Below are 20,505 nucleotides of genomic sequence, written 5' to 3'. Positions count from 1 at the left end.
CCTCCATTCAGCTAATGATTGGCCACAAAATATGATTTCAAATCATATGATTGTCGTGAAACAATTTTTTTATTCCAATTAGAATTTCATATCATGTTTTGTTTATGAGGTCTAGTTGTGCGAATATGTAAACTGGCATGATAGGCAAATATTTTATATACATGTCATATGGAATTGGAGATGAGTAACATAACTGTGTAAAAGATCAGTTGGAGGGAAAATAAGAATTCACTTACAGGTCAGAATTTGGATGTTATTTATGCCCGTCCATACATGACTAGCATGTCTCGTAGTCTCTTGGCTTCTGCTGTCAACATATCGAAGCTCTTGGAATTGGGTAGTCTCCAGCTCCAGTTTCCTTGCTGCAAACAGTTAATTATCATCCAATTTTTTTCAAGAATGATTTTATCAATCAAATGGTAAATTGGTTTCAGTTATCAGTTTCCAAAACAATAGCAAGAAAGAAATTGCTTTTTCTGGAACAAACAATTAGGACCCTGAACTAATATAGGAGTATGCGGTGTTGAAGACCATGAGCTATATCAAGACTCAGAGGACAGTGAGCTATTGAGCCAAGTATCAAGGCAATAAATAGCCAACCAACTGACCAGTAATATTAAATGAAGGCTATCTGTAAACAAAAATAGGATCCTTTCAAGAACACATGCACTCACATATTAGATGTATGGATAAGTGTCCATCCACCGCCAAGCAACAGCCAAGACATAATATTATCACAAATAGAATGAGATAATTAAAGTTCATGTAATAATTCGCAAACTTCATTCTAATTAAGGATATGTGAAGTGACACAGGGATAGGTGGCACAAAGGTGATTATGCATTTGGTTATGAAGTCATTTACCACAGTTGCTGGGATGTTCATTCTAGCTGAGCTTCCCAGCCCCAGTATATCCTGCATGGGTATTATTGCGGTTTGAGCAACTGAAGAAAGTGCAGCCTGGATTACCCCCCATGAAACATCGTCTTCACCAATATTACAAAGATATTTTATCACCTGAGACAGATATATATTGGATAAAAATACAATATTTCAAGTTGAACAACATTTAAATTTTGCACCGGCCACATGCACAAGCTTTCATTCGATGGAAATAAGTCACACTCACATTAGATTTCTCTTCTTGGGGTAAGACATCCCACCACCCTCGGATCTGAACACGAGTCAAAATTTTTCAAAAGTGTTATTTTAATGGTTTCATCTAAAAACAATCCACGAGGTGCTAGAAAAGTAGAGATACTCAAAAGGTTCATGTAGGAATTAAAGCGAGCGTATGATACCATGGAAATCAAAATTGGACTAGACATCATATAATGATATGATGTCGTGCCATCATACTTCCCACCGAGAACAAAAAGATATTTATCCAGGTAAATCATGAGAAGTTGGTGAACAACTAAGTGCTCATACCGTGTCATTATCATGAGTGCCGGTGTAAACCACTTGGTTATATTCGTGATTATGAGGCAAATGTGGATTTTCAGAATCACTTCCAAATCCTGGATATGAGAACCAAAAGGAACACTAACCAATCAATGGAAAAAACCGTTAGAAAATGCTAATAAATATAACAGAACATCAAACAGACAAGCTACCAAACTGAAGGACAGCCATTCCAGGTGCTCCAATGTATTTTCTAAGTTGCACCACATCTTCAGTGATTACACCCTGTCACATAGCATAAATAAAAGAACTTTTAAGTGAAGTAGACTGATGACGGAATATGAGAAACCGAGATGAAGGAAAAGGTATCTGCAAGGATTGTGCTAAGGCCACCAATGAACACATGTGACCGAGTAAAAGTAAAGCTCCGGAAGGATCTAAGCAAAAATGTATGTTTTACTATCTCACATTTCACTTTAGGAGTGAGGTGCGGATCAGCACCATAAAAGGTGAAAATGGAAAGGAGTAAAAATGGAAAAAGCGAAAATTCAGAGATATTATGCCTGAAAAAATCAGACAACTAAAATCAAATTTGGGTGATAGGGAACTGTTTCAAATTTCCAAGGATTTAGTGCACACCAAAGCATGAAAAATAAAACAATCCACCACGTTTCATAAGAAAATTAACAGAAAATAGAAATGTTATCTGAAATAGCATACCAAGTCTTCTGCTATGATATTAATGTCTCCCACAGCTCCAAAGATGGCATCGAACAAAGACTTTCCAGGTCCCACCTACGGTCGCAAAGAAATCATTAGAGAATGTTTTATATATTGATTGTAAAACTTTCAAAGTGACAAAAGTGTAGTCTGACCTTCCAACGTCCCACGGTTGCAACTTTTGCCTCTATAGTTAAAAGGATAAAACATCATGATTCCTTATAACAGTTGTCTTGTGTAATCTTTTTTAATTGAGGTCTCACCAGAAGGAACGGCCCAAAAACCAGCAAAGCCTCTGAAATGATCTATCCGGAATTCATCAAATAAATTCTGTGCGCGTTTTATACGTCGTATCCACCACGTAAATCCATCTCTTTCCATGGCCTTCCAGTCATACAGAGGGCTTTTCCCAACGAGAGGCTCAGTCAGAAATAGAAAAGGTGAGCAACAAGATGTACGTCAAATATATTTAAAAGGTTTTACCATACTAACATCAACCAAAATCAGATTTCACATCAAAGCACATAATAAAAATAAAAAAAAATAAACCACATACATCAATCATTCTTAATGTTCGTTGCTATGCATGGTAAATCTATCAAAACACAGCATGAGTCTGATTTTGAACAGACACGTACAAAGGAGTTTTTGCATAGAAACAAATTAAAGCAAAAATATCAAAATAACTTTGTAGTAAAAGACGAACCGTAATAGTAAACTGTCATGTAGCATTCAGGTCTTACCATGCCTAGTAATGCCGATGAAAAATCATTATCTGGGTCACTTTTATACGAAGATGTTATTTTGTTGCAATTATAAAGTTGACCGTATGGTAGCACAAAATCAGAAAGAAAAAAAATTCAACACAATCTGCTGAGAATTTGTTGGATGAAAGTACTTTGAAGTAAAGCACAAAATCAGCAAGAAAAAAAATTCAACACAATCTGCTGAGAATTTGTTGGATGAAAGTAGTTTGAAGCAAAAACAATGGCAGATGAAAGCATAAAAGTGCTTGAAAGCCTATACTCAAAATAATTTCTCAAGTAACAAGAATCACAGGACATGGCATGTTTGAGATATTACAATAACTATAGCGTGAAAATCTCTTTATATGCATCTAGCTATTTCTCTTCTTTCTCTGGATTTTTGCTCTTTCTACCTTATCAGCAAGTTTCATTTTATCTGGCTCTAAAGCATTGTGGTGCAGAAAACTGACTGGTAATTGAGAATGAAGTATTAGATGCACAAATAATCATAAAATTTTAATCAATAGAAATGTTTATACCTGTTCCAAAGTTGACCAGTTATACTGAAGGCATCAGGAGGAACACCGCTAACAAGAAGAGGGAAGCCAATACTATTCTGGAGGGTATGAAAGTGGAAAGTTAAGTAAAAATTATCTTCAGGGCATAGAAAAGCATTCAAAGAGGTAATAAACGACAGCTAACCAGCAAAAATTGTTTCTTGTTAGCCCACACATCCGCGCTATGGTAACCAACATATATAGCCATATCTCCCATTATGCTGATTCCCTTCATCCGAGCATAATCACGAATTTTTTGCCATTGCCTTTGAAACAGATATTGCTGAGCAATGAATATATCTATCTGTGCAATTGAAGGAGATTTGCAAGTCAGGTTTTTCAGTATCAAAGGAGGACAGAGAAAAATGAGTTCAAAAAGTGTCAGAAAGATTTTACAAATTCCTTTTCCCTTTGATAAATTTCTTCCAGAGCAGCAAGATGGCGATTTTTCAATGATTCAGGCCAATCATACCAACTAGATGCATTCAAAGAATTGTCAATGGCAGCAAAGTAAGCAGCATCTTCGAGCCAACCTGCATGATTACGACACTTAATAGAACTTGGTAGGCACTGACTGTGGAAAAAGGACACAAACATCATGAAAAAGAATATGATGTTTTATTTTATATACTCATGGACACAATTGGTCATTTCCAAGGCTTATATCCAGGTCTCATTTAAAACACTAACAGGGGGGACCAATATCACTATCACCGTTCTTCAAATAATTTTTTTCCCCAAATTTGGAAATTTTTCTGAAAACAAAGATTTTTGCTCAAAAGACATTAAATTGACTCATTCCCCGTCCCAACTAAATTCGTAAACCCATCCTTGATAACATAAAGTTCTAGGAGGCATTCACATTTGATGAAGGGCAAGCACAGGACGACTAATATAACAGCATACACAATATCGCGACAAGATTCCTAGAATAATATCTAAGGGCATTTTACATGAATACTCTGTCTAATATGTACACTGTACTACAAGGAGAACCGTACATAAGACAGCAGGCCACAACTGTGTTTGAACCTATGGTGAGAACAGCCATGAGAGTCCTTCCACAGAAGAGCAATTCTGAAATATCACTAAAAATGATACTTTAAACTCAACTTGTTCTTGGAGTTGTATAAACAACTAAATCGCAAGCAGCATCAGCATTGAATACATTCCCATTTGAAAATTTATTTTTAACTTTATTAAGAACGAGTGCTTATTTAAAACATTATGATAATAGAAACTGAAACTAGAGGAAATATTTTGTTTATAGTAACAGTAACTAGAGAAAAGGAATCTTGTCTATCACCTGCAAAATTTGGATCTTTACGGAACTCCTCGAGTTGATTTCGCAACTCCCCTTTGCCATGAATAAGCCTCTTTGCTGCCTAAACCAGCAGTTCAAACCAGGAATTACTTACAAGAATGGATCAAGCTTCAATTATCAAAACACGTTCCAGATGCACAATCTTTGGTCAATAAAGATCACTAAGAAATTTCATTGTATCTATTTTAACATCTTCACAGACAGTCCCAGATGCACATCAGTTTTACATATTATTGGTCAATAAGGATCACTAAGAAATTTCATTGTATTTATTTTAACAACTTCATAGACAAAAGATTCGATGTCTTTATTCACTGCAATATCATGTTGAAGGGCAATGATTCTCATTAAGTGACCAACGACTTCTGGACTCTGAGTGCTTTGATAAAAAAATACATCTTTTATCTCGGAGTCCAGTATCAAATATCATTCTCGGATGAATATTCATCTCTTGGTCATGGCGGGATGTGCTATCAAAGCACATGGATTAAGCGGGTTAAATTATCAATTCCACTAAAAGTCAAATTATTTTTCTCTCGGTCACATGAAAGTTGGAACAAATGCTTCATCGAGTGTATCACATTATTCCATAGCCCAAAAATTCATATTAATTAACATGCAATAAATAATTGCTCTTTTATCATATCAAAGAAACCAAAAGCTGTTGAATTCATACTACTTTTATAGCATTATCTTAGTCATAGAATCTTTGTTTCATATGAATAGTTACAAGCTACTATAAGCTTAAATATCGATCATGATATGTTTGATCTGAGAGTGTTGAACTAGTGTATGTATTTAATTTATCTTCACAATTCTTTTCCAGAAAGCCACAAATATGATGGTCAAACTTTTCAGTTGCACATTTATAGAGTAAACCAAATTGGATTCAGATGAATAAGCACGCAGGGGACTGATTTAAGAATTTGTTCATATCAGTAATTGCAAGGATCAGTTCATACTTTACCTTAGCCAACAACGGTTTCTTAATGCTACCAATGGCTGAGAAGTTCACATGATCCATGTCTCTGCACATATGTAGCCGCAGAAATTACAGGGAATGTAACAAAAATATGACCTCATGTAGCCTAGTGCAATCAAACACAGATAATCTCACAAAGGTTTCGGAAGCTCTTCTTTTTCAAGTAAACCATCATCTACAAGTTCCTCGAGGGAAATCAAAAGGGTGTTGCAGCAATTAGCATCCTGAAATCGAAGGCCATCAAATGATATTTCAGATTATACAGATTGATGGTTTAAAATGTTAAAATGCACTTTAATTGTCAGGAATTCTAGCACCTAAGCGAAAAAGGTTTCTCGTTTCTTAAGTTGCTTGTTTCTTTTATATTCTTTTTATCTTGGAATATACAAACAATGTAACCCATCATCCAAATAAATGGAAATTTTCATGGAAAATAAAATGAAAGCGAATAATATCACCTGTCCAGAGTAAGGGGATCCCACTTCATCTGGTGGAACAAGCGGTAGCACCTGCAAAACGACAAACCATTTAGAATATATGCCAACAACAAATTAAATTAATTTTCTAAGTTTCATGAAGCATGCACAGTTGCATACAGACACACCAAACAAAGAAAAGGAATAAGCAAAGTTCTTCAGTCAGGACAACTGGTACCACTGCTCCAATGGTTTTATGGCTTTGATTACACATAATTAGTAGTCGTAAGCAAGTTGCTATAAAAAAAAGTACTCGAAAGTCAAAACATTAAAAAAAATTTAAAACACAGAAGAAAATGAGGAGCATAGTTATTAAAGATATAAGGTGCACTAAGGTCGACGGAAGCAATGGAACCTAAGCACATGAGAGGCGCACCTTATCTACTCAATGCACACTACGGCATAGTATATTAGGACATCTCATAAAATCCAAAATGGTGTTTTACAGAATATTGAATACAAATGAAACAAATAATAATTAGAAAAATGGTCTGATATATATCGCATTTCACTTTGAATCGACAATACGAGTATTTAAAGCTCGTGTTTCACTCAAGGAAACCAAAAGCAGCCATTCACGGTCGAGGTTCGAGCTTTGCTGGAAGGGTTGGCTTCGCCACATGTATATCTCATTGGAACCAATCTAGGAGCTTTTAGTAACCATGATAGCGGTGACTTGACTCTTGAGCATACTAAACGAGCTAATTTGAGAAAAAACAAATAACGAACATTTTATGTCCATGATCTACATAGACTAGAACAACAAGTTGAACAAATCTTCCAAAAAAAAACCTAGTAAGAAAATCAGTGATTTCAATGACCTGCCAAAGTGAACAGCCAGCATCGTGAAGCCAGTCGAGGAAGCGGAAGGCCTGGTGCCCGAGATCGCCAATGCCATAAGGTCCGGGAAAAGACGTGGGATGTAGGAGGATTCCCGCCCTCCTCCTACTGTTGGGGTCTTGTTTGGGAAGCCAGGTGTCGTAGTGAAGCGGCAAATCCTCGCCGACAGAGACGGTTAATGCGCCGCCGTTTTGAAAGTGAACTTGGGACGATGGCTTCGTGTTACTGGAAATAGCGGCAGGTCTCGGAGGGGCGGAGAGAGAGGAAGGAACGACTGACAAAGAGGTGCTAATGGCCATGGAATACGAGTCCAGAGTGCTGTGTGGAAACATACTTCTAAGTCTTATGGATTGAATCAATAAATAAATAAAACAATTAAAAACATCAATATTAAATAATCATATTTTTTACGATTTTGAATTTTCTAAGCATTTATTTAAAGATTTAAAAAAAAAACTAGAAAAAATTCTTTTAGCTCGATAGATTCGGCTAATTGTTTTTTTTTAAAAAAATCGGTCAAATCGAATTAATCGATTCGATTTTAGTTTTGAATGTAAAAAATCAATTAAACCGATTAAATCATTATTAGATTACTTCGTTTTTAGTTTTGAATGTAAAAAATCAAATAAACCGATTAAATCATTATTATATATATATATATAATTATTATTGGGTTGGATCTTTTACAATTTTTATTTTTTATATTGGGCTATAAACATATATAAAAAAAATATTGGGTTTTAAACAAAAATCCAATTTTATTATTATAAGTCCTAAATCATTATAATTGGTTCTCGACTGATTACTTTATTTTATTGTGTGTTTGAATTTAATAAAATTAGATGACGAGTGAAAAAAAAACTATTTTTTTTTAAATATCGGTTATTACTGACCGAAATAATGAGGTCTGTTAAATCGATTTTAATTGCTATTTTTTATGAAATTATTGGTTGGATAATATTCTAATTTTTTAAAAATTAAGATTATACCAAAAGGATATGTTATTTAAGCTCCCTTCATCCTATATATATTTAGGCTGAATTTTTGCTTTCGTCCATCCAAATATAGTCCAGTTTTCATTTTAATCATTCCCTATTTAATTTACTTTTAACTACTAATTTGTTCATTTAATTACTAAATTACTAAATCAAATATTGAGTAAAGTTGAGAATTTTTTTTGTAAAATTTAATTTTCTACATACACAAATCTAAAACAAATCTAAATATATGTGACGGAGTATAATAAAATAAATTTCGCAATTTAATAGAGAAAAAAAACATTCCTTGCTCCTTTTTGTTTTTATTTTTTAAAAAAAATAGACATCTTGTGAATCTTGCGCGAATCTTTATCTGTGAGACGAATCAACTCTACCGATATTCACAGTAAAAAGTAATACTCTTAACATAAAAAGTAATAATTTTTCATGGATGATCCAAATAAGAGATCTGTCTCACAAAATACGACACGTGATACCGTCTCACATAAGTTTTTATTTTTTTATTTTTTAAAATGTATTTGAGTGTTTTCATTTTTTTTTTAAAAAAAATATTTGAACAAAATTATTTTACTAATTAATTATCCCTAATAATACTAGTACAATGACCCCTCAACTAGAATACACTAATATTTGTCACACAGCCCCAGCGACCTTACATCTTCTTTCACTTCACCAAGGGAGTGTTTTTTAACTCACCTTATCATTCGTTTGATATGCGTGATTATTTAATCAAGTCAATCCCTTCTATGAATGATTAGGTTATATTAAATAGGTTAAAATAATACATCCTCATCTCCTAAAATTATTTATCTCACTCTTAATTCATCATATTTTTTCAATTTTACCCTTCTTCTAAATTCAAACTCACCATCACTTCCTTCCACCGACCGTCCACGGCAACCCCGCCAAAGGCCGACCACCGCCGCCGGCAACCGTCGGCCACCTCCGGCCGCCGCCTACCATCTCCGACGACCGCCGCCGTGGCTTCCGGTCGTCCACCGCCAGCCGCCGACAACCTCCGGTCGACCCCGCCGTCTCCGGCCGACCGCCGCCGGAGTGAAAAAAGAAAAGACAATTTTATCATTTCATCAAAAAATTCAAAATTATCTCTCCTTACAAATTATACAAAACATAATACAATCTTACTTTATATATTACATTTCTATCAAAATCATTTTTTTTATCATTTATATACTAATTATTAGTTTATTTTATCCCGTAGCCAAATAGAAACCATATATCAATCACTTAACCAGGTATTTACAGATATTTCATCTTTAGCGATAACGACCCAATTCGAGGCAGACCAGTCCACGGGACACGATCGACGACCAGTCGATGGCGAGTCGTCAGATCTTATGAAATCATTTTCCATAACACCCCTAGATATATTTCCCCGTCGGCTGAGCGATTACATGTCATCGGACCAATCAGATTCGTAGAACAGTCCATCGATGATCTGGTCAACTAGCGAGTCGATGAAGGTGTTGCAGCTCGACGTGAAGATCGGGCCGACTCTGTTCCTAGCACTTGAAAACCAAGCAAATAGAGCAGCACCCATCACAGCCGCCAAGCAAACGCCCGCCGCTTCCGAGATCCCTTGCACATCCAGCTTCCGAAATACTGAATTCCCAGTCACCACTTCTATGCTAAGTGTTGCGGCAAACACAATCTGCAAAGATAGCATCATCGTACTCTATTTTAGATACTCAGATATATATAGAATACACTTTATATATAATTCGAAAGAAGTTGAATTTTACAGAAATAAATTTTCCAGATAGTTGAAGTAATCCAAAGTCAACTTCAGCACCCAACTCAAACAACAAAATATAAAGAGAGTGTAATCCAAAATCAAATCAAATATGTTTTTTTTTTACCACTCTTTCTATTTTCTTACAAACAAAATGAATTTCTCAAGCGGAAAAGAGAAAAGAAAATATTGAGAGTAAGGAAATTAGAATATATATTCTTACCATGGCAAGACGGCCAGAGATGATTTCAAAGTCCTCGCTCTTCTTGGAGCTCTCGATATAATCCGACAACGTTTCGAAGAACCTCGAAACGTCGACGTCTCGGTTCTTGGCCTGCTTCATCACCCCACCACGCTCACCCGCAAAAGACCTCAGCGTACACAGCCTGGGCTGCAGCACGATCTTCCCATAATTATCAGACAACTGCGCCGGCGCCGGAGCCGGAGCCGGAGCCGGAGTCTCCACCACCTTCACGTTACGCTTCTCCGCCCTCAGCCGGAAGAAAGCCGGTCGCGCAGCAAGGGCCATGGGATTCTAAGTATTCCTTCTTTCCACCCTAGTCGGGAAGTTGCTAGATTCTTTCTTGTTTTTGTATCGATCAGCTGTGAATGAATATTCTAGCTATTTGACTAGTTTGGTGGACACTGAAGGGTCCACGTCTACGAAAAGTTTGATGTCTATTTGGCCAAAAAAAAGAGCCTAAACTAAACCAAATAATTCAGATTTATTAAGCATAAAAAATGGATCTTCCATGCATCTTCGAATCCAAATAGTTTGGCCATAAATAATTAATTTAACGTTGAGTAGGTATTTCACAAGACAGTCTCACATATTTTTATTTATGAGACAGATCAATCATATCCATATTTACAATAAAAATTAATATATTTGACATAAAAAGTAATACCTTTTTGTGAGTGATCTCATATAAAATATTTGTTTCACAAAATTGACTCGTAAAACCGTCTCACAAGAGTTTTTATGTTTAACGTTTTCTTTGGAGTTGCATGAGAATGTTGTGGTTGAATGGACATAATTATGATGGGATGGGAGTTGGTTGGCTGTGATTTATATCAATGATTTTAGATTATTATATATGCATTTCTTCTATATTTCAAACTACTACATATTTTGCTAAATCCCTAGTCTACAATTTTATGTTGAATTCTATTGCCAAGAACAGCACCAGCTGCTAAAATAATTTTTTTGGGTTATAAAAAAATTAACAGAGAAGATTACAAAAATATTTCATCATTATTTCAACGTAAATTTATAGTTAATTTTTAACTATCATATCTTAATAAAATAATTTTTTTAATCTCTAGATGATTATATCACTTCTAACTTAAAATATTATCATAAAAATATTATTTTCAAAATTTTATGTTTTAATATAAACCTTTCACATAAACAAAGGACATTGCCCAAGGGCAAAAACGTCTTTTTCATACTTTCTCAATATTGATATAAAAGAAATTATGTTGTATTTTCGTAATTTAGTTATTTGTTATATTTTAGCTGAACAACTCTAGCCTTACTATTACTCACAAAAATGGGTTATTTATTAGAGAAAACTGTCTTTTTTGATATTTTATGTTTGTTTGATAACACTTGTCAACATAGTACAGTTTAATACTGTTGTGCTTCATAGTAATTTATTTGAATTTGAATTCTTCCTTGCTTATTGAATACCTTTAGATTTAATTGACAATTGTCCTATTTAATTAATTTAGATTGATAATATTATCATCTTGTTTTTTTTTTCTAGCTTAAATTAATTAATAAAAATTATAGTAATTAAATATTAGTTTTATGTGTGATTGACTCAGTCTCCAATCCGACCATATTATAATTATAACAAAAGTTGCATACAATTTTTTTTTTTTAAAATATGTGTGCAGCCAAACATCAAACACTATTTAATTGAGGGTTAATTACATACATTAACACAGTGAAATCATCATATTGTTGAAAATCTTTCATGACTATTTGCTTCCCTTTTTTTGTCTTGAGCACGCATACCCCTGAAAACACATAAGGACTAGAGTGTGTATACTCACGATATGAAAACATAAAGATATGTGAGTTCAAGATTTAAAAACAAGGAGCGTTAATATGTATTTTTTATGGGAGATTTTAACAATTTTGTGTCCAAGTTCTTTCTTGCTTTTCTTTTGAAATGGTCCAATGGCCTATCAGGTGGCTTTTGACTGTACATGTCTCTAATATTTGAGTCGGTGTCTTTTGAGACGATATCACATAATTTATATGTGAGACGAATTAAACCGATTTATATCTGCAGTGAAAGGTGATACTTTTGATATAAAAAGTAGTTGAAAAAAATTACATGCTATATGAAAATTGACATTGCAACAAATTACTAGGTTCACATTTATTTATGGTATAACTCATGCACATTCTTTACGGATCTTTGAAGCTAGGTCTAAGAAAGTTATAGAAAACATATGTATCATATTCAAAGAAAATGTAAGATTACGAATGACCCAAATTTAAATTTCTATGAGGCGCAATGAAGAATAATTGTGTGTGTAAATCTTTAAGGGTTGTATAGTGATTATACTACTACTTAATGGTTTTGCAATATATAGATGCCCTATAAAATGCCAATATTTATCAAAGCATAAAATTGTTTCTCAAACAGAAAAAAAATTCTTCATTTAGAAAAATCAATACATTAGAATTAACATGTGCATGATTCTCAATTATAAGTGGCAGGAGCACAATTTTAAGGCTTTGTGAACACAATTATCAATTTTTTATATTTTTTTTAGTACATTGTAACATTGTGCCAATTGCACTTTATTTTTGGTTGAGAGGTTTTTGTTATTTTTCTTGTCATAGTGGATAACTAATTTATAAGATATATGATGGTAGCATAGAAAAATCTTTGCCAAATAAATTAACCAAACCAAATAGTTAAATTTCAAAAGAATTCTACAATATTCATCAAATTAATTTGACAATCACAAAATGCTCATGGAATCTAAACAGCTGTCATTGAATGAGATATTGAATAAGAGAAATACTTTGACGTGGTTTGAATAATATCTCATGTGCACATCTTGATATATTTTGAATGATATCTCACATCCATTTCTTAATGACGTTATCGTTGTCTCTTCTCAATATTTTTAAAATATAATAATTGATTTTGTAAGTTGTTATATAGAAAATTATAAAACAAAAAGATAAACTCGATATAAGAAAGTATGTTTTGTTCCAATGAATGATCTATTTACGCCCGAGTCACAATAAAGGAGATTGAAACTATATAATCTCATGTAAGACGCATGCAATAATTGTTCCAATGCTGCCAAAAAACGAAGAATGGGGTGAATTGCATCAAATTAAATATGGTACTAGTTCCAAGTTAATGTCGTTTGAAGAGATTTCCAAGCATTTTTTCCCACGGTAATGGATAAATAATTATTAAAATTTTATTTAAACTTACATACATAGGTTTACCATATTGATACAATATATATAAAAATGATACTGCAAGGATCACGATGTTTGAGGAAGTTGTGGTAATATTAATTGGTTATGTCGTGGAAGAATACACTGGTTATACATATTTTTAATCATAAATGGACATATCTATTATCTACGAAGACTAAAACCACTTTTTCTTAGCAATCATAGTAGAGGTCATGAAAAACCGACAAGCCATTTGGCAATAAAACATAGCCGGAAAAAGGAAGATAATCGAACAACGACAATGTAGGAAAAACAAAAAAAAAACAATGCGGTGAGTGAGAAGAAAACTTTCAGATATTATCTAAATTTCATATATATGTTTACAGTTGAACGCACGTGCACTTTTCTAATATATATATCTTGCTTGTATGAGATTCGAGACAAGGCAGAATCAACGTCCGAATAATCGAAGCAGACCTCGGTCGGGTTCCTCTCTTTGTGTTGCAGGATCTGCACTTTCCCCTTCAATTCCTCCGTCTCACACTGCTTCACCGGGGTAAATGCGAGCAATAGTGTTCCCACTCTGCAGCTCCCCCATCTCCTCGTCAATAGAATCTACATTTAACGCTTCATGTGAACATACCAGCGAGATTTGTCAGCACGAAGAACCTCATAGCCGAAAGCTTTCGCGTAAAATGCAATGGATCTTTCGACATTTATGGTGGCTTCTTGTGTGTGAAACAATTTGTTTTTTATGAGTCATTTTTGTTCTTCTATATATTATTCTTCATTGTTTTTATGTTGCGGCATGATACATGAGTGATTCAAAGAATTCTTGCTTCGTACAACTCATGAGTAAGACGAAAATATCGTCTTCTAAAGAGTAACTGGCTCGTAATCCCATTGTATCGAGGTATTAACTTAGGGAAGCCAAAATTGCTCTTTGTAAACATACATGTGCACACTTTGATGTATCATTCATTAGGCAATACTTTGTATTTACCTTTTTGCTGCCTCGGTTCGTTTTTCCTTTTCTTCATTCATATTAGAAATCAACAACCTTCCTTGGGATATGTCATACCATGGCCTATTGATAGTTTTTGCCCAATTTCTGCCCCAAAATGATACGTCACGCACGATAGATTAAGCTTCATTAGCTCTTAACTTTGGAAAACACTGGATTCCAAATACTCTCACGCTCTTTGATCTGTGTAAATAGTTTGAAGTTAACATGCACTGAACTAGTTACAGTACGCCAATAACTTATTCCATAACTTGAGCTGACGCTTTCCCTCAACACTTCTTTTGTAGCATAACTTCACAGTTCCCTGAGAAATTCACTTGCAGATTGTGAAGGAAGGTTGTTGCTTGACCTGAAGCAACAGCTTCTGTCATGACATGCCGTCATAGAGTAGATTTAGCGAGTTCCTTTTATTAGGGGCATATCCAATTTACACCAGGCTCGCTTACCTATTAAACTTGGTGCAAGGAGTTTTCAGTGGAAGAGCGTATCTGACATAACTGAGTCTGAGACATCAAATAAGGCCTCCAACAACGTTGTTCTTTCGTCAACTCACCACAATCTTGCTTATGCTGGCTTCTAGTTAACTTGGAAGCTTAGTAACTTGGCATAAATTTTAGAACTACAGAAAGTAAAATCATAGATGTCATCAAACTCAGCAATCGCCAAAAATTTAGATGTATGGAATCTGAAAAGAAGCCCGGATTCATGGAAAAAATGCACATTACCGGTTTCTTTTTTTTTAACAGCACATGCTTTGCTTCGAATCCAGGTCCGAATTCTTGGAAACGAGGAGAACCAACATTATGTAAATTAATTCAGTAACTTGACATAAATTTACAACTACAAAAAGTAAAATCATAGATGTCATCAAACTCAGCAAACGCCAAAAATTTACATATATGGAATCAGAAAAGAAGCCGGGTTCATGGAAAAATGCACATTACCGGTTTCCTTTAAATTTTAACACCACCTGCTAGTTTATAATCCAGGTATGTATTCTTGAAAATGAGGTGCACCAACATTAAGTAGATTAATTCAGTCATACAACGTCTATCTATTACCAAAGACACACAAAAAAAGGTTAAGCTTTCCCTTCTACTAGATTAAGGAAATGACAAATGCAAATTATACAACTCAGCTCAATAGCGAGAAGTAAAGAAAAAATTTCCCAACAATAAGCACAGACTAATTCTCATATGGAAGACGGTTATCCAGCTGAAGGTTAAGCATATAATTTCATACCGAAAAGAGTGAAGAGGAAGCCCGAACAACTATGCACCTCGCTTCATCCTTTTTATTCTCTCCAAGGCACCAAGATGGGCATCATTATCTTTGCTTTCAGAAAGAGTTGAATCAGAAGCTCCCACGTCTTTATCAGACTCTTCTCTTTTCCGCACCAGACCCCCAAACACAGCTGTTGGAACATCTTTCTGCGCTATCTCAACCTTCCCATCGTCTTCAGAATCACTTTCTTCTGGAAGCTCTATATCCTCCCTATTTGATACGGGCTCACCTTCATTTTGCATCCCCCCACTGACAAATCCTAATCGTCTACCATTATCTTTAACTTTGGCATCGTTGAGACTAGGGACTAACTGCCTTTCGAGGGCAGCCATTTCATCATCATCGACACCAGCTTTCTTTAGTACGTCCTTTGCCTCATCAAGGGTCTGCATTTGATCCTTTTGCATCAAATACTCTGGAAGGATAAAGTGTGTCTGGAATGGGAACTAGGAGAATTAGGGATATCGCTCGAAAAAAATTCAGGAGGCAGAGAAACAAAAATAACTGAAAAATAATAGCCATGTTAGCATAACTTATACCTGGCTATAGCTTGCAGAAACAGTTCTTTTAACTCGGAGCATCTCTCGGAAAGTATCTTCATTTCCATGCTGCACTTCAAATTCGTGCCACTTATTCCAGAAGTCAGGGTCAGATCTAGGGTCAGCAAACTGTGAAGCGTGTTTATATAATGCACGACATCGGTCAATTTCTCCAAGGCTTCTCTCAAGCTCCGCATACTTCGAACACATGACCTTGACATCTTTGTCAGGGAGGCCAGATTCTATTGCTTGTTCATAAATCTCTCTCGTTTTCGGTACACCAAATATTTCAGCAGCACGGGCTATGTATATTTCATACATGCCCATTTTCTCATTAGCAGGCACAGCTTTTGTTGCCTGATCGTATACTCTCATTGCTCTTTTAGCCAGACCAAAGTCTTCTTCTAGCTTTGCATATTGAAGATACAGAGGTTTCACTGCTTCTGCAGGTGCCTGGTTATGTGGAACATATTTAACAAGTAAATTTATAAAGAAATATGCCAATCACTGGTGCACAAGTAAAGGAAAACCATCATATAAAGGAAAACAAACAGTAAGGTTTATTTATTATTAAAAGTTTTCCTGCAAAGTAATAAACAGACACAACAACAATATATAGACGATTTAATTAGGGAAATGATCTAACATGGCTAGATACAGTAATCAGCAAGGGTAAGGACATCAATAAAATATAACCACCAACAAACTCATCAATAATTGTTGCTCCAGCACCATCAAAATTTCATGAATTATTAGCATTCTATCTAGTAGAAAGACATTGCAATCAGCATATGACTGAATTTCAGATCGTTCAAATATATCTTTGCATGATAATTCAGTTCTTTAATAAAATAAAACAAAATCAAATCTGCAAAACTCCCCTGATAAGTTTTAGCTCTGGCTAATCTCAGCAAAGTTACAATAATACATTTACATTCCCAGGAATTTTGAAAGAGTTTTATTTTAAATTTATGTCAGTTTCACTTTGCAATGTCCAATCCGGTGGCCGGATATCTCAATTGTGATGGTCACTATGGTTTCAAAGTTCTAACACATTTCAATAAAAATAAAAGAATATCAAATAACCACGAAACTTCACTCTGAATCCTCTGGCTCGCATTTTCGTTGATCATTAAAAGTTTAGTTAAAATAAATGCAAAACACCACTCACCAATACACATAAAAATATCATAGTCGAAGAAAATAATTAAATGGACATACCATTTCGACAGCATGCTCAAATAACTCTCGTGCTCGTTCCAGCTTTGATTTCCCATATCTCTTGACAAACTTTGAAAGGTAAGTGACCCAGATATCTTTCACATGGGGGTATTTGAAAATCTTCACACCTCTCTCATAAACCTTAAAAGCATCTTCAAAGTACTTGTTGTCCTGGGAAAAGCTCATGTGAAAATAAATTTGTCAGACAACCATAATTTGAAGGGGAAAGGTAGAGAAGAAAGGAAGCAATACCACAACAGAATTCCCAACTTACTTCTAAGAGCATTGAATAGTTTATAATAATTTGGGGTGTGGCTATTCTCAAATCCAATATTCTTTCGTAAACTGCACGAGTTGACTCCAGACTACCCAAGCTTTCCTCCAAATCCACATAGAACGTCCAAAGCTTAAGAGATTTGTGAAGCATAATTTGCACCGGCTTGTTGCCATCAGCAGCCACTGCATAAACGAGAGAACAAATATTCAAGATTGCAATTGATAGAGCAAGAAGCCAACATAGATGGCAGCGCAAATGTGAAAAAGAATATTCTGCATACTTTGCCATTTCATTTTTTCGGTAAGAGTTGAAATTTGTTAATAAAAATATTATTTACAACTGAGAGATAATTCATCCTTTAGACGAATCTAACAAAACAACAGATTGATGATCCAATTTGGATACCTAGTAGAGGCTTTTTGAGGTCTTAGTCTAGGTATTACAAAGTGCAACCCAATACATGGTGTTCCCATACATTTAGATGTGCAGCCTCACATTCTTTACATAATTGCACATTTTCACCAGCTTCATTATTTTCTAAATCCTTTCTCTTCTAAACACAAAATTGAAGTTGGTAAGTGTGGTGCTTGTACACTGTAATTATTCTCTCAACTTTTGCTACAAGTTGTTATGACAAGGCAATTTCCTCGTGTCCTAGAAGAAATTATCAAATGTGTGCAATTAACTAAAAGAACACATCCCTTGGAAGTTTGAAAAAATATTATAGACCTATAACTTCGTAACTCTATGGCATAATCTAACCACCACTTCTAAGAAAAAAATATACACCAAATCAAAATAACAGAGATAATTAACCATATTACTAGACCAAACAAGCAAAACAGAAAATTGCAAACAACTGGGAGATATTACCTCTTCTCTTGACCTCAACTGATGGCTCTGCAGTAGCTCGACGCATTAAATCTAGTGCACCCTTAAAATTTTTGTGCCTGAGCTCCATCTCCGCCCATTCACACCAAATACTGGCCAGATGGTCCACAGCCTTAAAATTGACCTGCACTGCCTTGTCAAAAATCACCCGGGCATTAGCAACATCTCGGTGACTCTCGTACAACTTAGCAAATGCAACCCACAAAGTATGTGGCTTCCCAACAGCCTTCATTGGATCTACTGTCCTCACTGCTTCTGTGTAAGTCAAAATTTGCTTCGTGGGGTTCCCTTCAAAGAGCTTAACCCTCCGGTGCCACTGCTCTACATTATGAGGATTTTGCCTCAAGAGCACACTGTTAGCTAACTCTGGTCTCCTATCCATCAGATACTCCAACCTTGCCAACCTCATATCCACATCCTTGTCATCCTTCAACCAAAATGTGTCAACGCTCTTCTTCAACTTCTCAAAATCCAACCTATCATCCACCTCCTCCTCTTCCTTCTCTTCATTTTCATTATCCTCGTTATCCTCGTCATCACTAAGATCCATATTTTCCATCTTAATGGACAACATACTCTCTTCAAACTGAGAATATGCATCAAATATAACACTAAAATCCCTTACCGTAATCACTGTAGTCATCCCTTCCTCAAAAATATCTCTGGCCTTCTCCAGTAATCCCCTCCTAATATAATAATCCGCCAATGATGTCCAAAGTCTGCCAACCTCATCCGTAAACTTCTTAATTCCTCCCCGAATTATTGCATCCACATTCAACCCTGATACCTCACTAGCATGTTGTGTCAACAGGTCGCACAATTCCAGCCACAACCTGTGCTTTGTCTTCCCCTTTAGAGAGTAAAATTGATCGTCATTCAAAACCCCTGCCAGCCTCTCTGAAGCTTCCTGCCACAACTCTGAATTAACCAAAAACTCAATAAAATCCTCAATATGACTCGGGTCATACTTCAAGTACCTCCTGTACACTCTCAATGAAGTTTCAACAGGTACACCCTTCTGCGAAACAAATACTAAATAATGTTCCCAAATCCTATCATGTTGGGTAACTGGGAGAGCGCACAAAGCTCTATCAAAGGTGTGCCGCGTCCTGGAAATCAACTTCTGACGAGTCAATGACTGCAAATACATTATCCAAATGCGAGGCATCTTATGCATTGTCGCCAGAGCTCGCTCGAACGTGTTGTTCAAGGTTTGGTACTGTGCATGATTAATAGGCAGATTCCTAACTAGCTCAAGGCGTTCCCGGAGGTATGCGTGCCAAAGCTTGTAGCTTCCTGGCAATGCCTTGAGAGCTCGCTCATAAATAATGGCACGCTTTCGGAAAGGGGCTTCTCCGCGGGCAATTAAATACCGCCACCAAAGTTTGACGCTATTAGGGTTGCGGAGCACTTCTTCTTCGTAAAGGTAATCCTCTTCACTTGGATACAACTCCTGTGGTATCGCCATAGCACTGAGTAACAGAAGCACGATTATCAGATATTTTTCTATAAAAAAAAAAAAAACCAAGAGAACTTGCAACATTCATTTCAAAATATATTCACTCACAATTATAAGATATTTTTCTAACAATTGATTATGTCGTATGCTCCGATGTAATCTGTTAACCAATCAAACCATTTCCAACCATCCAAACACACGCCACCAGAATTAAATCGAGCTGGGTCATTTACCATCGAACTTTATGGTTGCCAATAAATTAGTAGAAAACTCATAACTGAATATATCTGAATAAATGGAAAACTTAAAACTGAATAAAATCTCATAGTAAATCGAGCAGTATATGAATTCATTTTCGCAAATAAACATGAGGAAAAAACGATAATCAAAATAATAAATAAAAAAAATTCACCTCTCGCAAGAATCGAGTTCTCGTCCGTTGGTTCGAAAGTTAGGCCCTTAGTTTAGGGCAACAATGAAGAAAAATCAGAACGATGGAGAGTCGACAGACGAAGAGGATGAAGTGGGGTGTTGGATCGGTTTTCTTGTTGGTTTAGAAAGAAAAAGATTG

At 35.4% G+C, this 20,505-nt stretch overlaps 3 protein-coding genes across 13 annotated transcripts; all 3 read right to left on the bottom strand.

The window, feature by feature from the left end:
- Positions 1-236: 236 nt before the first annotated feature.
- On the bottom strand, positions 237-7,366 carry LOC140964765 (4-alpha-glucanotransferase, chloroplastic/amyloplastic). Its single transcript, XM_073424693.1, has 16 exons — positions 7,031-7,366; positions 6,192-6,242; positions 5,869-5,957; positions 5,719-5,779; positions 4,734-4,812; positions 3,824-3,960; positions 3,573-3,731; positions 3,410-3,486; positions 2,388-2,527; positions 2,280-2,311; positions 2,125-2,199; positions 1,617-1,689; positions 1,432-1,520; positions 1,130-1,174; positions 865-1,017; positions 237-362 (listed from the first exon to the last, which is right to left on the bottom strand). The coding sequence occupies exons 1-16, from the start codon at positions 7,346-7,348 to the stop codon at positions 258-260; spliced, it is 1,683 nt and encodes a 560-aa protein (XP_073280794.1). The 5' UTR covers positions 7,349-7,366; the 3' UTR covers positions 237-257.
- Positions 7,367-9,433: 2,067 nt separating this feature from the next.
- LOC140964741 (stress enhanced protein 2, chloroplastic) lies at positions 9,434-10,430 on the bottom strand. Its single transcript, XM_073424648.1, has 2 exons — positions 10,024-10,430; positions 9,434-9,719 (listed from the first exon to the last, which is right to left on the bottom strand). Exons 1-2 carry the CDS (start codon positions 10,327-10,329, stop codon positions 9,459-9,461), a joined length of 567 nt encoding a protein of 188 aa, XP_073280749.1. The 5' UTR covers positions 10,330-10,430; the 3' UTR covers positions 9,434-9,458.
- Positions 10,431-14,534: 4,104 nt separating this feature from the next.
- On the bottom strand, positions 14,535-20,505 carry LOC140964292 (uncharacterized). Of its 11 annotated transcripts, none has more exons than XR_012172857.1 (8): positions 20,347-20,505; positions 20,043-20,211; positions 18,458-19,947; positions 17,582-17,766; positions 17,308-17,478; positions 16,087-16,539; positions 14,989-15,981; positions 14,535-14,882 (listed from the first exon to the last, which is right to left on the bottom strand). XR_012172857.1 is itself a non-coding variant. In XM_073423934.1 (7 exons), exons 2-6 carry the CDS (start codon positions 19,941-19,943, stop codon positions 15,535-15,537), a joined length of 2,742 nt encoding a protein of 913 aa, XP_073280035.1. In that variant the 5' UTR covers positions 19,944-19,947; positions 20,347-20,505; the 3' UTR covers positions 14,535-14,882; positions 15,506-15,534. The 11 variants fall into 11 exon arrangements, 1 of the variants encoding a protein (XP_073280035.1); XR_012172856.1 differs by having other exon boundaries at positions 20,043-20,174; XR_012172862.1 differs by lacking the exon at positions 20,043-20,211 and having other exon boundaries at positions 14,535-14,627; positions 14,710-14,882.

This window comes from Primulina huaijiensis, chromosome 18, assembly GCF_012295235.1.
Source record: "Primulina huaijiensis isolate GDHJ02 chromosome 18, ASM1229523v2, whole genome shotgun sequence".
NCBI classification, from domain to species: Eukaryota; Viridiplantae; Streptophyta; class Magnoliopsida; order Lamiales; family Gesneriaceae; genus Primulina; species Primulina huaijiensis.
This window is presented reverse-complemented; position numbering and strand designations above follow the sequence as displayed.

Excerpts from the sequence above, each read along its gene's own strand:
- LOC140964292 (XM_073423934.1), bottom strand. The coding sequence starts at position 19,943 with ATGGCGATACCACAGGAGTTGTATCCAAGTGAAGAGGATTACCTTTAC. Across the intron at positions 17,767-18,457 it reads AGTTGAGGTCAAGAGAAGAG|TGGCTGCTGATGGCAACAAG; the intron begins GTAATATCTCCC and ends TCGTTTATGCAG. Across the intron at positions 17,479-17,581 it reads ACTATTCAATGCTCTTAGAA|GACAACAAGTACTTTGAAGA; the intron begins GTAAGTTGGGAA and ends AGCTTTTCCCAG.
- LOC140964741 (XM_073424648.1), bottom strand. The coding sequence starts at position 10,329 with ATGGCCCTTGCTGCGCGACCGGCTTTCTTCCGGCTGAGGGCGGAGAAG. Across the intron at positions 9,720-10,023 it reads TCTCTGGCCGTCTTGCCATG|ATTGTGTTTGCCGCAACACT; the intron begins GTAAGAATATAT and ends CTATCTTTGCAG.
- LOC140964765 (XM_073424693.1), bottom strand. The coding sequence starts at position 7,348 with ATGGCCATTAGCACCTCTTTGTCAGTCGTTCCTTCCTCTCTCTCCGCC. Across the intron at positions 5,780-5,868 it reads GAAGAGCTTCCGAAACCTTT|AGACATGGATCATGTGAACT; the intron begins GTGAGATTATCT and ends ACATATGTGCAG. Across the intron at positions 1,690-2,124 it reads ATATCATAGCAGAAGACTTG|GGTGTAATCACTGAAGATGT; the intron begins GTATGCTATTTC and ends GCTATGTGACAG.